At 42.9% G+C, this 14,849-nt stretch overlaps 1 protein-coding gene across 1 annotated transcript; it reads left to right on the top strand.

The window, feature by feature from the left end:
• Positions 1-10,212: 10,212 nt before the first annotated feature.
• LOC125933799 (60S ribosomal protein L31-like) lies at positions 10,213-10,694 on the top strand. Its single transcript, XM_049646974.1, has one exon. It carries the CDS (start codon positions 10,231-10,233, stop codon positions 10,606-10,608), a length of 378 nt encoding a protein of 125 aa, XP_049502931.1. The 5' UTR covers positions 10,213-10,230; the 3' UTR covers positions 10,609-10,694.
• The last annotated feature ends 4,155 nt before the right edge of the window (positions 10,695-14,849 follow it).

The raw sequence follows: 14,849 nt of genomic DNA on the forward strand, positions 1-14,849 counted from the left end.
TGAAGTATTTTATCAATTCTGCTTCTATGCAACCTACGGATTACCTAGGGGCATGAGGGAACTTTTGAAAGTGATGGAAATGTCCTGGTTTTATCAAATGTTATCTTGTCATCTATTAAATGTTCCATCTCTGTTGTGGCGGTGGTCTCACAACTATACACGTATGTGAGAACCGATCAAATTGTACATTTTCAACACGTGTTGTACACGCGGTGTACTCCTTTACCACAGCAGAATTGGGGCAAGGGAGAATGAAGCAGATCTGTGAGTAACGACATGGACGAAGGTTCATCATCTTTTGTGGAATTAAGAAAGCCAGCAAGCTGCTGAACAATCTGAACAGGATCCCATATTTAGCTAAAAAATTACGTGCACACACAGAAAAAAAAAAAAAGGTCTGAAAAGATAAGCAGCAAATCGTTATTAGTTGTCGTCCCTAGGAGTTGGTCTGGCAGAGCAGGTAGAAGGGTGGAGAGGAGGGTGGAGGACAAGGGCTTCGTTATTTCAAGATTGCTTGTTGAAAAAGAACTGTTAAAGAATGAACATAGTTTGGGGATGAGACTAAGGGAATTCTAGTTTCCGGCTCTGCTGGTCACTAGCTCTGAGTCCAGATCTCAATTTCCTAAAACAAAACGTACGTGTTTATAGCAATACGCCACCAAGCGGCCTGTTCACACCCGGCCAAATCACACAGATAGTCCCTGCGCTTCCGAAGGTCACCTCGCTGGTGCGCAAGAGGGCAGGCCTGGGCCGGAGGACACACGCAGTCACCTGCAGCGGGGAGCTTTCAGCCGCTCCAGCCCGAGTCAAGTACATCAGGCAATGCGTGTCTTCCACTCTGCGGCGGCCTCATTTTATGCTACCTAATTCGTGTTCTGGGGGATGGTTTTAATCCATGATGTGTGCAAATGCTTTTGCAGAGTTGCCATAGAGAAACTGAAAAGTTCACTTGCTGGACATTAAAAGACGCGTGTCCCGGTGGTTTGAGAAGCCTTTCAGGAAAGGGTGGAGGGAAAGAGACTTACGACTGCCTTCTGACATGAAGACCATGGGCGTGGACGTCACAGCAGCCTGGGAACCGAGGGGCAGACGGGGGATCTGGCAAGGAAAGAAAGAAACTGGAGGCACAGGACTTCAGGGGACTGACCAAGTGCTAGAAACCCACCTCCGCCGAGTGCCCGTGAACGTGGACTTGAACCTCTGCTCGCGTTAATTCCGCCTACAGCACTCACTCAGCTGGCATTTCCACCGCCAGGGACCAGAGCGGTTGTATGTGCACAGCATGGAAATTGTTAGCACATACCAGTGGGAAATCTAATATAACGGAGCCCTGGCAGGAGGTCTGAAACGGGGCCCTCCTCCCCCGACACAAAGCAGGTCCCCTCCTTGCTCCCATCAGCAGGGATGGTGGGGAGGGGAGGTCTTGGTGATCTCTGACGGACTGTTGTGGGTCGAGACAGGGTGTGGAGCTCCCAGTTTTAAAACTAACGAGACAGGGTGTGGAGCTCCCAGTTTTAAAACTAACGGCCTCGCCTGTGAACTTTTGTGTGTGTGAATAAAACCAAAACAACACAAAAAGCAAAAACACGTCTCTTCTTTTTCAAATTACATACCTTTAATGATTACATCATGGCATAACATGCAGATACTCAACCAGCCTAATCTACATCCTTTATTTCAAAAAAATTATTTTAGAGAGTGTGAGTGGCGGAGAGGCAGAGAGGGACAGGGACAGGGACAGGGAGAGAGAATGAATCTTAAGCAGGCTCCCAGATCAGTGCAGAGCCCCACATGGGGCTCGTTCCCTCCACCCTCAGATCATGACCCCAGCAGAAATCAAGAGTCGGAGGCTCAACCGACTGAGCCACCCAGGCGCCCCTATATCCTGTATTTTTACATTTTCATCTGCAAATTTCATTACGTGTGACTGGCATTTTGTTCAATACAACTGGCAACCCCAAGCAAAGGAAGGAGAAGAAAAAACATTTTTTTTTCACTTTTTATATATGTATTTATACTCCCTTACTGGGATGTGAGCTTACTAGAGAAGAGCTGTGGCCATCAAGTCCAGGGATGCTGCTGGTTCCGCGGTCCTGGGTCCCCGCTTCCCTTCCCTTGGCCTCTCAGCCCCAATTCTACCCCCTGGGAGTTAGTGGTTCTGGTACGTTGTGGCCGCTGCGCTCAGCGGCGCCCCCAGGTGGCGGCGGCTGCTCCGCGGGGCCCGTGCTCAAGCGCCAGGCCCGCTCACCCCTACACCCGCCACAGGCACAGGCGGGAGGAGCCCAGGCTGTCCCCGGACTAAGGCTGGGTCTCTGGCCCAGGGCAACCCCGCCCACGTCTGTGTGAGAAGCGCGGAGACAGCCCCGGCGGCGCATCGGTAATGGGCTGCTTGGGGACTCCTGTCCACTCCTGGCGGATTGCAAGCGGTCACGGCCCAGCTCCCCGCTGGAGAACACAGTCCCGGGGTCTCTTCATTTATTCCACAGTTGTCGCTTGAGACCCACCACTCATCGCTGCGAGGCTTACCCCAGGGTCTGCGGTCCAGCTTTTTGCCTGTCCTTGCGTCTGTGCCCCCACCATGCCCCACAGCCCGACCACCAAAGGGTGTACCCTGGATCTCTTCTGCATGTGAATATGGGCAAGTTGAGCCTCTGCGCCTCAGTGCCCTGATATGAAAATGTGTACTAAATAAAATAATAAAAGTACTTGCGGCATAGAATGTGTGGTGAGGATAAACTAAGACCGTGTGTGTGTGTGTGTGTGTGTGTGTGTGTGGTCAGACATGGGAGGCGTTCAGTAAGGTTGAGCTATTGAAGAAGGGAGGGAAGAGGAGAAGGAAGAAAGGGAGAGGGAGGAGAAAATTTCAAGTTGTTTAGATTTCAATCCCTCTGGAATTCTCCAGGCTGATCTTCCAAAGCCTCCAAGACTTGGGTCACAGCTGTACTTCCGCCTGTGAGCATCTTCCAGCAATGCATTGAGCACATTCCAAGGATAACTTCCTCAGCTGCTTTCCAACCATTTTTCTGTGCCACACCCCAGAGAGATTTGATGCAGTCCCAAGGGGGGGGGGGGGGGGGGGATATCTATTTCAACCTGGTCCTCAAGTGGCCTGGGGCTCCAGAGAGGGAAGGTCACTGGATTGAGAAGTCCTGATTTTGATGACCACCCCCACCCCGCCCCCATAAGGAATCATTGTCATACATCACAGTGATCCAAAGTGTGTGCCTTGCATCTGAGCCCACAACAGTTATGGGGGCCTCTTCCCTCAGCCTCCTGGTGATCTCGGCAGTTTTTATAAAGTCACAGTGACTTCAGCCTTCAGCCTTCATTCTCAGAGTACAAATCGCGCAAACCATTACTTGGCTGCATTCCCAAACGAGGGCCTTGACCTCCTAAAGAATAGAATTTAGAGCTGGCAGAGAATCTAAAGGCCACATGCTCAAACCCCTCCATTCCACAGAGGAGCAAACGGGTATACAGAAGTGAGGTGACCAGCCCAAGGTCCTACAGGTGGTGAACGTCAACGCCACAGCTAGAACTCAGACAACCTGCCTTCTGCGGCTGATGCTTTTCATACCACCTCAGAGCTCCTCCAAGTCGAGAGACGTACAAAGCCCTTTAAGAAAAATTCAGATTCCCACCATTGACGCAAATAGTTGTAAGATGTTGCTTAAGTGTGTCTAAGAAAAAACTTGCCATGAGCTTTATATGTTTACATCAAAATACAAAGTTACGTCGCAATAAAAGTTTAAAGCAATAAAATCAAAGCTACATAGGGGCGCCTGGGTGGCTCAGTCGGCTGGGCGTCCGACTTCAGCTCAGGTCACGATCTCATCATTTGTGGGTTCGAGCCCCGCATCGGGCTCTGGGCTGACAGCTCAGAGCCTGGAGCCTGCTTTGGATTCTGTGTCTCCTTCTCTCTCCGCCCCTCACACTCTCACTCTCTCTCTCTTAAAAAATGAATAAACATTAAAAAAAAATTTTTTTAATACTATCATTTTTTTAATCTCTGGTCCTTTTTTATAATCTTCCTGGTTCTTTTTTATATAGTGTTTCTTTCCCTGTCTGGGGTACTCCTTCCATTTCATTAATTTATTTCTGCCTAAGAGACATGATGTTACCTTTCTCTGAATATTATCCTTTAAGAAGGGCAAGTCCAGGGTGCCACAGCAGCGTATGATGGCAAGCTGGGCCTCAGCCAGAGAAGCCCACCCTGGGAAAGACATGACAGCTGAGCACTGAGGGTCCCTAGTTACTTGGAGCCGTCCCCCAACTGCCAGACCCTCTCCAGGCCCAACCACAGCTCCACAATATCTTCCATCACTCTTGGACACAGAACATCTGGTTGCTCCCTGCACCGCGCTGGGTCGCTGTGAGGAGTCTCTGAAGCTGCCTCCGGGATTTTGCAGGTATTTCTGCCCCACTAACACCACCGCAGCTCGGGAGTACTCTCGGATTTTTCCATTTCCTCCCGCCGTTAAAAAAAAAAAAAAAAAAAAAAGATGTTTGGTGGGGGGAGGCGCCAGGGTGGCTCAGTGTCAAAGGGCTCAGCAGTGTCAAAGGGCTCCAGGTCTGCGATGGAGCTGAGATCTCCGAACTGGGCGAGAGGCCAGGACTCTACTATAGAGGCCCAAATCAGATCTCTGCTGACCTGACAATTTCCGATTACGTAAATCAAATTACGTTTTAGCGGGCTGACCACCTATTCCGTTCGTAGGACGGCATCAGAGATCCTCACAAGTCAAAGCGTTCTACTGGCCACTGTGGACCTGTTGCCATCTGCAGGAATCACGCCTAGTGTCCCTGGTGTTAAACGCTGTCACTTGGCCTCTTAACTCGGAATCCACTTACGTGGCAGCACTTCTCATTGCCATTCTCAGCCTGCAGAGGACACCCACCGCGAAGTTTCTAAAGGAAGTGACTGCTCCCAACAGCACATCTCGTAATACCCCGCTGAAGGGAAGGGAGTATTTTCAGGGCCCTCCTCGGGAGACACGGTCAGGGGAGGAATTTTTTACAATCTTTGCGTGGAGGCCCACAAACAATGCAAGATAATCAGGGCTGCAGGAGATTGTATAAGTACGTGTTAAAATGTCCTTGCCTGTGATGGCCTTTTTTTTGGATGTTCCCGGCCCAGGAGGATAACGCATGCTGATCTTGCGGAACTTTAGCTTGTGGACCTCCGGCGTGGCCACGTGACTTCCTTTGGCCAATGAAATGTGAGAAGCGATGTGTATCGCTTCCAAGTAGACACTTGGAGCCTGCGTGCGCTTCACTATGATCTCGTTTCTCTGTGCCACAGACCAACCATATACCAAAATAAGTTCCATCAGCTTGGGTCCAGGGAAAACAAGGTAGAGCAGAGCCGCAGTTGATCTGTAATGAACGCGTAGCTGTGTTTAAGAGATGAATCTTTGTTACAAGCCACCGAGATGTTGGGGTTATTTGTTCTTACAGCATCACCTAATCTATCCTGATACAACTGGAAACATTTACATAGAGTTTTTCCAATGTGCCTTCCTACTTGACAGATGTTAACTCTTCTCATTTTCACCAGGAGTCTATGAAGTCCTATTATTATCCCAATTTCGCAGAGGAGAATGAAGCACAGAGAGGTTAAGTAACTTCCCCAGAGACACGCAGCAAGCAAGCAGCAGAACTAAGATTCGGATCTGAACAGCTGAGCTCCACAATGCGTAATCTGATGAACCCACCACGTCCCCAAATCAGAAGCCATAAAAAAAAATTTTTTTTTGATAAATTTGACTACAAAAAACAAAGTTCTAGATGGTTAAAAAGAATACTGTATTCAAAGTCAAAAATCAAATGACAAACTAAGAAAAAATACCTGGAAGTCACATCATGGACAATAAGTGACAGCAAGGAAAGGACAAACAACTCAAAAGAAACATGAATATACAGAAATACAAATCCATAAAAATATAAAAATGTAAGGGGCACCTGGGGGGCTTAGTCGGTTGAATGTCTGACTTCGGCTCAGATCATGATCTCACGGTTTGTGAGTTCGTTTGTGAGTTAGAGGCCCGTACTGGGCTGGCTGTTGTCATCACACAGCCCACTTCGGACTCTGTACCCGCCCCCTGCCTCCCCCCACTCGCTCCCTCAAAAATGAATAAAACATTTTTATATATATATATATATATATATATATATATATATATATATAATGTAAATATAAACACTACTTTGCTAAGAAAGTACTCTTAATTTCATATAGATTAGCAAAGATCAGAAAGTTTGCTAATACTCTTATATTAAATACAGAAGTGTTAACTGGCCCAGCCTTTGTGGAGCGTAATTCAGTAGTTGCTATCAAAATTACAATAACTCAGGGCGCCTGGGTGGCTCAGTCGGTTAAGCGTCCGACTTGGGCTCAGGTCATGATCTCACAGTCTGTGAGATCGAGCCCCACATCGGGCTCTGGGCTGACAGCTCAGAACCTGGAGCCTGCTTCAGATTCTGTGTCTCCCTCTCTCTCTGACCCTCCCCCGTTCATGTTCTGTCTCTCTCTGTCTCAAAAATAAATAAACATTATTTATTTAAAAATAAATAATAGGGGCACCTGGGTGGCTCAGTCGGTTGAGCGCCGACTTCGCTCACGTCACGATCTCGCGGTCCGTGAGTTCGAGCCCCGCATCGGGCCCCTGTGCTGACAGCTCAGAGCCCGGAGCCTGTTTCAATTCTGTGTCTCCCTCTCTCTGACCCTCCCCCATTCATGCTCTGTCTCTCTGTCTCAAAAATAAATAAACGTTAAAAAAAAAAATTAAAAAATAAATAAATAAAAATAAAAATAAATAATATATATTTAATATAAATAAATATAAATTTAATATAAATAAATAATATAAATAAAAAAATTAAAAAAAATTTTTTTAAAAATTACAATAACTCTGACCCAGTACTTCGTTCTTTGGAAATATTTGCAGACGTAAAGAAAATGATAAATATACACAGATTCTTTTTTTTTTCTTTTTTTTTTATGGAGAGAAAGGGGGAGGGAGGGAGAGAGACGGAGAGAGAGGGAAAGCACAAGCAAATGGGGAGGGGCAGAGGGAGAGGGAGAATCCCAAGCAGGCTCCACATGCAACAAGGAGCCCCATGTGGGGATTCATCTCACGATCACGAGATCTTGACCTGAGCCAAAATCAAGAGTCAGACGTTTAACCGACTGAGCCCCCCAGGTGCCCCAATATACAAAGATTCTTAATGTACCATTTTTGAAGTAGCAAAAGAATTGGAAACAATTCCTTACTGATGAAACAATATGGCACAACCCCAGAGTAGTATACAAATTAGTCTTTAAGAAGAATGAAGTAGTTCTAGGGGCGCCTGGGTGGCTCAGTTACGCGTCTGACTTTGGCCCAGGTCACAATGTCACAGTTCGCGAGTCGATACCACATCAGGGTCTCTGCTTTCAGTGCAGAGCCCACTTTGGATCCTCTATCTCCCTCTCTCTCTGCCCTGCCCCCCAGCTCACTCGCTCTCTCTGTCTCTCTCTCTGTCAAAAATAAACATTAAAAAAAAAAAAAAAAGAAAATAATACATTCCTCTGGAAGGATACACACGCACACGCACAAAGGTAACCAGTTGCCTCTGCAGATTAAAAAAAAAAAAAAAAAATGATAGGGGGTGGGGAGCACAGGGCAAGAGGACTTTTTTGCATAACTTCTGGTATCTTTTGAACTTTGTCCTGTCTACATGTATTACCGAAAATGATTTATTTTTACAAAGAATACTCTGTGTACCATCACCCACTAGATAAATATCAGGGTAGCTCAGAGTTCTTACTTTAATTGTTGAGAATGAAAGACAAATCAACCTTGACAAGATTAACTTGTCTTTAATCCTTCTTTCTTATGCTCTAAGGAAAAACACTGATTTCTACCTGTAGAGTATGGTATACAGTATTCAACTATGATATCACACTAGTTGTCCTCCCAGTGAGGAATAAATGAGGATATTCCCAGATAAAAGCTGGGGGAGTCATGACAACTACACCTGCCCTAAAATAAGTGCCTAAGAGAATCCTACAAGGTGGAATGAAAGGACACTAGCCAGTAACTCAAAACCATTTGGAAAAATAAAGATCTCAACAAAGGTAAGTACATGAGCAATAAAAAGTTAGTATTATTATTTAAAGAAAAATTTGTGTTCTTAAAATTTTTTATTTATTTGATAGAGAGAGAGAGAGAGAGAGCACATGAGTGCAGGAGGGGCAGAGAGAGAGGGGAAGAGAGAGAATCCCAGGCCGGCTCTGTGCTGTCAGCATGGAGCCCGACCGGGGGCTCGATCTCACAAACCATGAGATCACGACTTGAGCCGAGATCAAGAGTCGGACACTCAATCGACTGAGCCACCCAGCTGTTCCCTAAAGAAAAAATTTTAAATTATTAGTGTAAGAGCTGGCATGACTGTGACCTTGGTTTATAACTCCATTATCTTATTTTGTACATGATTTAAGAGACTAATGCATTTTTTAAAAGCGCTGGTTTGTTTTAGACCCACAATGTATAAAGTAATTTGTGACATCAACAACCAAAGGGCTGGGGACAGAGTTGTAAAGAAGTAGATAGAGTTTTTGTACATTATTGAAGTTAAGCTAGTATAAATTCAAATTAAAGTGTTATAATTTTAGCCTGTTAAATGCAATCTCCATGGTAACCACAAAGAATATTTCTATAGAATATACATAAAAGGAAATGAGAAAAGAATTTGAATATATTACTACAAGGAGTCAAGTAAACACAAAAGACAGTAATGCATGAAATGAGGGACAAAAAGTTATGAGGCATAAAGAAAACAACATAATGACAGAAGTCCTTCCTTATTAATAATTCCTTTAAATGTAAATGGATTAAACTGTTACTCAAAAGACAAAGATTGGAAGAATGGATTTAAAATACAAGACTCAAATATATGCTCATACAAATATATGAGACTCACTTGAGATCCAAAGACCAAACAGGCTGAAAGGAAAAGGAAAAGAAAAAAGAAAGTAAAAGGAAGAAGATATTCCATACAAATAGTAACCAAACAGAGCAAGTGGGCTATATTAACATCAGACAAAATAGTCGAAAGGGCGTACAAGAGAAAAAGAAAGATGTTATATATTAATAAAAGGTTTAATAAGGTAAGATGATATATAACAATTACAAACATTTACACACCTAATGACAAATCATCAAAATTGTTGAAGCAAAAACTGACAGAATTGAAGGGAGAGATAGAAAGTTCTGCAACAGTAATTGGAAGTTGGAGACTTCAATATCCTATTTACAATAATGGATAAGACAATCGAACAGAAAATAAATAAGGAAATAAAGGTCTTTTTTTTTTTTTAAGTTTATTTATTTATTTTGAGAGAAAGCAGGCACGTGCACCGGAGAGAGGCAAAGAGAAGGAGAGAGACAATCCCAAGCAGGCTCCACACTGTCAGCACAGAGCCTGAAATAGGGCTCGACCTCAGGAACCATGAGATCATGACCTGATCTAAACCTAAGTCGGCTGCTTAACTGACTGAAGCACCCAGGCGCCCCAAGGAAATAAGGTCTTAACACAATAAACCAACGAGAGCTAACAGGCATATATAGAACACTCTACCCAACAAGAGAATACACATTCTTTTTAAGTGCGCTTGAAACAACAATTTCCAGGATAACCATAGGTTGAATTACAAATTAAGTCTCAGTAGATTTAGAAAACTAAATGTCATACAAAGCTCTTCTCTGGCCACAGTGGGATGAAATTTGAAACCAATAACAAGGGAAGCCTGGCTGGTGCAGTCGGTGGAGTGTGGAACTCTCGATCTCGGGGTTGTAAGTTCAAGCCCCACACCGGGTGTAGAGATAACTTAGAATCTTTAAAAAGAAAAAAAGAAAAAGAAACCAACGACAAAACTGAAAAATTCACAAAATTATAGAAATTAAACAATACAGGGCACCTGGAAGCATCCGATTCTTGATTTCAGCTCAGGTCATGATCTCAGTTTGTGAGATGGAGCCCTGCCTCAGGCTCCACACTGACAGCACAGAGCCTGCTCGGGATTCTCCCTCTCCCTCTCTCTCTGCCCCCTCCACTCACACACTCTCTCTCTCCCTCAAAATAAATAAACTTAAAAAAAAAAAAAAACTGAACACCACACTTTTAAGCCACTAATGGATCAAAGAAATCAGAAGGGAAATTAGAGCTTTCCGACCCGGGCCTGGCAGGATGGCTCCGGCAAAGAAGGGTGGCGAGAAGAAGAAGGGCCGTTCTGCCATCAGCGAGGTAGCGACCAGCGAATACACCATCAACATTCACAAGCGCATCCGTGGAGGGGGTTTCAAGAAGCGTGCCCCTCGGGCACTCAAAGAGATCCGGAAATTTGCTATGAAGGAGATGGGAACCCCAGATGTGTGCATTGACACCGGGCTCAACAAAGCTGTCTGGGCCAAAGGGATAAGGAATGTTCCATACCGTATCCATGTGCGGCTGTCCAGAAAACGTAACAAGGATGAGGATTCACCAAACAAGCTCTGTACGTTGGTTACCTATGTACCTGTCACCACTTTCAAAAATCTACAGACTGTTAATGTGGATGAGAACTAATTGCTGGTTGTCAAATAAAGGTATAAAACTGCAAAAACAAAAACAAAAAAAAAAAGGGAAATTAGAAATATTTGGAGGCAAAATGAAAATACAACTGGGAAAAACACATAGGACACAGTGAAAGTGGTACAATGGGGGAAATTTATAGCTACAAACACATTTAAAAACAAGAAAAATTTTAAATCTACAACAACCTAACTTTACAACTTACAGAACTAGAAAAAGAAGAAAGAACTCAACTCAAAGGTAGCAGAAAGAAAGAGATAATAAAGACTAGAGCAGGGGCACCTGGGTGGCTCAGTCAGTTAAGAGTTTGACTTCGGCTCAGGTCATGATCTCACGGTTTGTGGGTTTGAGCCCCGTGTCAGGCTCTGTGCTGACAGCTCAGAGCCCGGAGCCTGCTTAGGATTGTGTGTCTCCCTCTTTCTCTGGCCCTCCCCCACTCACATTCTCTCTCTCTCTCTCTCTCTCTCTCTCTCTCTCTCTCTCTCTCAAAAATAAACATTTAAAAAAGTAATAAAAATAAAGACTAGAGCAGAGATAAATGAAAGAGATTAGAAAAACAATAGAGAAAACCAATGAAACCAAAAGTTGCTTCTTTGAAAACATTAATGAAATTTAGCTAGATAGACTAAGAAGAAACACTAAAGTTACTAAAATCAGAAAGTGAGGCCATTACTGATTCTACAGAAACAAAAAGAATTATAAGAGAATACTATGAACAACTGTACGCCAACAAATTAAATATTCTAGATGAAATAGACAAACTCCCGGGAACAAAAATGTACCAAGACTAAATCACAGAAAAATCTGAATAGACCTATAACTAGTAAGGAAATTGAGTCAGTAATCAAAAAAAAATCTCCTAAAAAGAAAAGCCCTGGGTCTCATGGTTTCACTGGTGAATTCTACCACGTATTTACCAATCCTCAAACTTTTCCAGAACACTGAAGAAGAGGAAACACTTCCTAACTCATTCTATGAGGCCAACATTACCCTGATGCCAAAGCCAGACATTACAAGAATAGAAAATTACCTATCAATAGCCACTATGAACATTGATAAAATCTTCAAAATATTAGTAAACTGAATTCAGCAGCAGAGTAAAAGGATTATACATTATGACCAAGGAGAATCGATTCCTGTAATGCAAGGATGGTTTGATATACAAAAACTGATTGATATAATATGCCACATCAACAGAATGAAGGGGGAAAAAAATGATCATCTCAATTGATGCAGAGAAAGGATTTGACAAAATTCGACACCCTTTTATGATAAAAACACCCAACAAACTAGTAATAGTTTCCTACTTCCTCAAAGTAATAAAAGCCGTATATAAAAATGCCACAAAGACTATCATACTCAGTGGCAAAAAACTGAAAGCTTTTCCTCTAAGATGAGGAACAAGGCAAGAAGGCCCACTTTCACCACTTCTGTTCAACACAGTACTCAAAGTTCTAGCCAGAGCAATTAGGACACAAAAAGAAATAAAAGGCATCCAAACTGGAAAGGAAGAAGTAAACTTATCTCCGTTTGCAGATGATATAAAAAAACCCTAAAGGTCCCACATGCACAGACCAAAAACAAAAAAACAACAACAACAAAAAACTATTAGAACTAATAAATGAATCAGAAAAGCAGCAGGATACAAAGCCAACACACAAAAATCAGTTGCATTCACAGGAACAATGAACAATCTGCAAAGGAAATTATAAAAACAATTCCATTTACAATAGCATCCAAAAGAATAAAATACTTGGGCATTAATTTAACCAAGGAGGTGAAAGACCTGTACAACTACAAAACACTGCTGAAAGAAATTAAAGGAGACATAAATAAATGGAAACATATCCACGTTCATGGATTAGAAGATTTAATACTGTTAAAATGTCAATACTGCCCAAAGCAATCTAAGAGTCAATGCAATCCCTATCAAAATCCCAACAGTTTTTGCAGAAATAGAAAACCTCATCCTAAGATTCACATGGAATATCAAGACTCCAAAGAGCCAGAAAAATCTCAAAAAAGGACGAAACTGGAGGATTCACACTTCTTGATTTCAAATCCAACTACAAAGCTACAGTAATCAAAACAGCATATATTGACATAAAAATAAACAGACCAATGAAACGGAAAGCTCAGAAATAAATCCTCACACATTATGTTCCAATGATTTTTGACAAGGGTGCTAAGACCATTCAACAGGGAAAAGGCAGTCTTCTTAAGAAATGGTGTCAGGAAAAGTAGATGTCCACATGCAAAAGGATGAAGTTAGACCCTTAACGAACATCATATACTGAAACTAACTCAAAACAGGGGACCTGGCTGGCTCAGTTGGTGGAGCATATGACTCTTGATCTCGGGGTTGTGAGTTTGAGCCCATGTTGGGTGTAGAGATTGCTTAAAAAATAAAATCTTAAAAAAATGACCTCAAAATGGACCAAAGACCTAAATGTAACACAATAAAGATTAAAACAATAAAGCTCTTTAAAAAATAGTATAAAAGCTTCACCACATTGGATTCGGTAATGATTTTTCGGATATGACACCCAAGGCACAGGTAACGACAACAAAAACAGCCGAATTGGATTTCATAAAAATTAAAAAAATTTGTGCATCAGAAGGCACTATCAACAGAGTAAAAAGGCAACTCACAGAATGGGAGAAAATATTTGCAAATCATGTATCTCGTCAGAGATTTATATCCAGAGTATATAAAGAACTCCTAACACTCAACAACAAATAAACAACCTGATTCAAAAATGGGTAAAGGACTTGAATAAACATGTGTTCAAAGAGGATATACAAATGGCCAACAAGCCATGAAAAGAGTCTCAACATCACTAATCATCAGGGAAATGCAAATCACAACCACAGTGAGATACCACCTCATGCCCATTAGGATGGGTACTCCTAAAAAAAACAAAAAATAATTAGTGTTGGCCAGGATGTCTTAAAATTAGGACCCTGGTGCACTACTGGAAGGTATGTAAAATGGTACAGTCCCCAACGGAAAACAACATTCAGTTCCTCAAAAAAAATCTAAATAGAATTACCATATGATCCAGCCATTCAACTTCTGGGTATACACCCAAAGGCTCAAACGCAGGATCCCAAAGAGCTATCTGTACATTCACGTGCACAGCAGTAGCATCCATAACAGCTAAAAACATGGAAGCAACCCACGTGATCGACAGATGAACAGATAAGCACAATCTGGTCTATACATGCGATGGAATATTATTTGGCCGTTAAAAGGAAGGAAATTCTGCAATATGCTACACCTTGGATGAACCTTGAAGACATCATGCTAAATGGAATAAGCCAGTCACACACAAAAAAAAACAAATGCCATATGATTCCACTTATATCAGGCGCGTGGAGTAGTCAAAGTCATAAAAAACAAAGTATGATGCTGGCTGCCAGGGAGAGGGGGTGGTGACAAGAGAATGAGGAGTTTTATTCAATGGGTATGGAGTCAGTTCTTCAAGATGAAAAGAATTCTGGATTTTCACAGGCTCCTTGGTGACCCTGAGATAACCCCATATAAGAATCCCAGAAGAAATAAGCAAATCTTAGAAGACTGTTTCCATTTACCGCAAGTATTTACCGCATTATCTAACCATACGCAAATTATTGGGTTAAAAAAGCACAACGTGGTACAGCAGATTAAAGCAGGGATGTAATTGAAGATGAAGGCTGCCAGTAGCATTCAGCTGTTCTTGGATGTTTGTAACTCTGGCTCTGACCGTAAGAGGTGGATTCCTTTTAAGTCTAGAGTGATCAGAACTCGCAGGAACACGTTCAGTGGAGACAGGCAATAACTTATATTCGGTCAGCTGCTCTTCCCCTGAAGTATTGTGGAGTGTTTCAGAAATGTACTTGCAAGGTTACAGTTAGCGAGGCAAAATCTCCTAAGAACGTGGCTGTCTTTACCAAATCAACGAAACAGGATAACCTGAAAGTCAGCATGGTCAGAGAAAGACTAAGACTTGTGTAAAATAACCCAGGAATTTAGAGGGTAGGTACACAGCCCACATGATGCACTTTCTCTAGAGGTATCCCCCCAGAGGTACCCCCCCCAAGGTAAAAAAAAAAAAAAAAGTTAGATTGTTTTTTAGGGGCACCTGAGTGGCTCAGTTGAGCGTCTGACTCTTGACTTTGGCTCAGGTTATGATCCCAGGGTTGTGGGATCGAGCCCTGTGTCAGTCTCTGCACTGAGCATGGAGCCTGCCTGA

Source organism: Panthera uncia, assembly GCF_023721935.1.
Source record: "Panthera uncia isolate 11264 chromosome A1 unlocalized genomic scaffold, Puncia_PCG_1.0 HiC_scaffold_16, whole genome shotgun sequence".
Classification (NCBI taxonomy): Eukaryota; Metazoa; Chordata; class Mammalia; order Carnivora; family Felidae; genus Panthera; species Panthera uncia.

Coding starts and splice junctions, on each gene's coding strand:
- LOC125933799 (XM_049646974.1), top strand. CDS start 10,231: ATGGCTCCGGCAAAGAAGGGTGGCGAGAAGAAGAAGGGCCGTTCTGCC.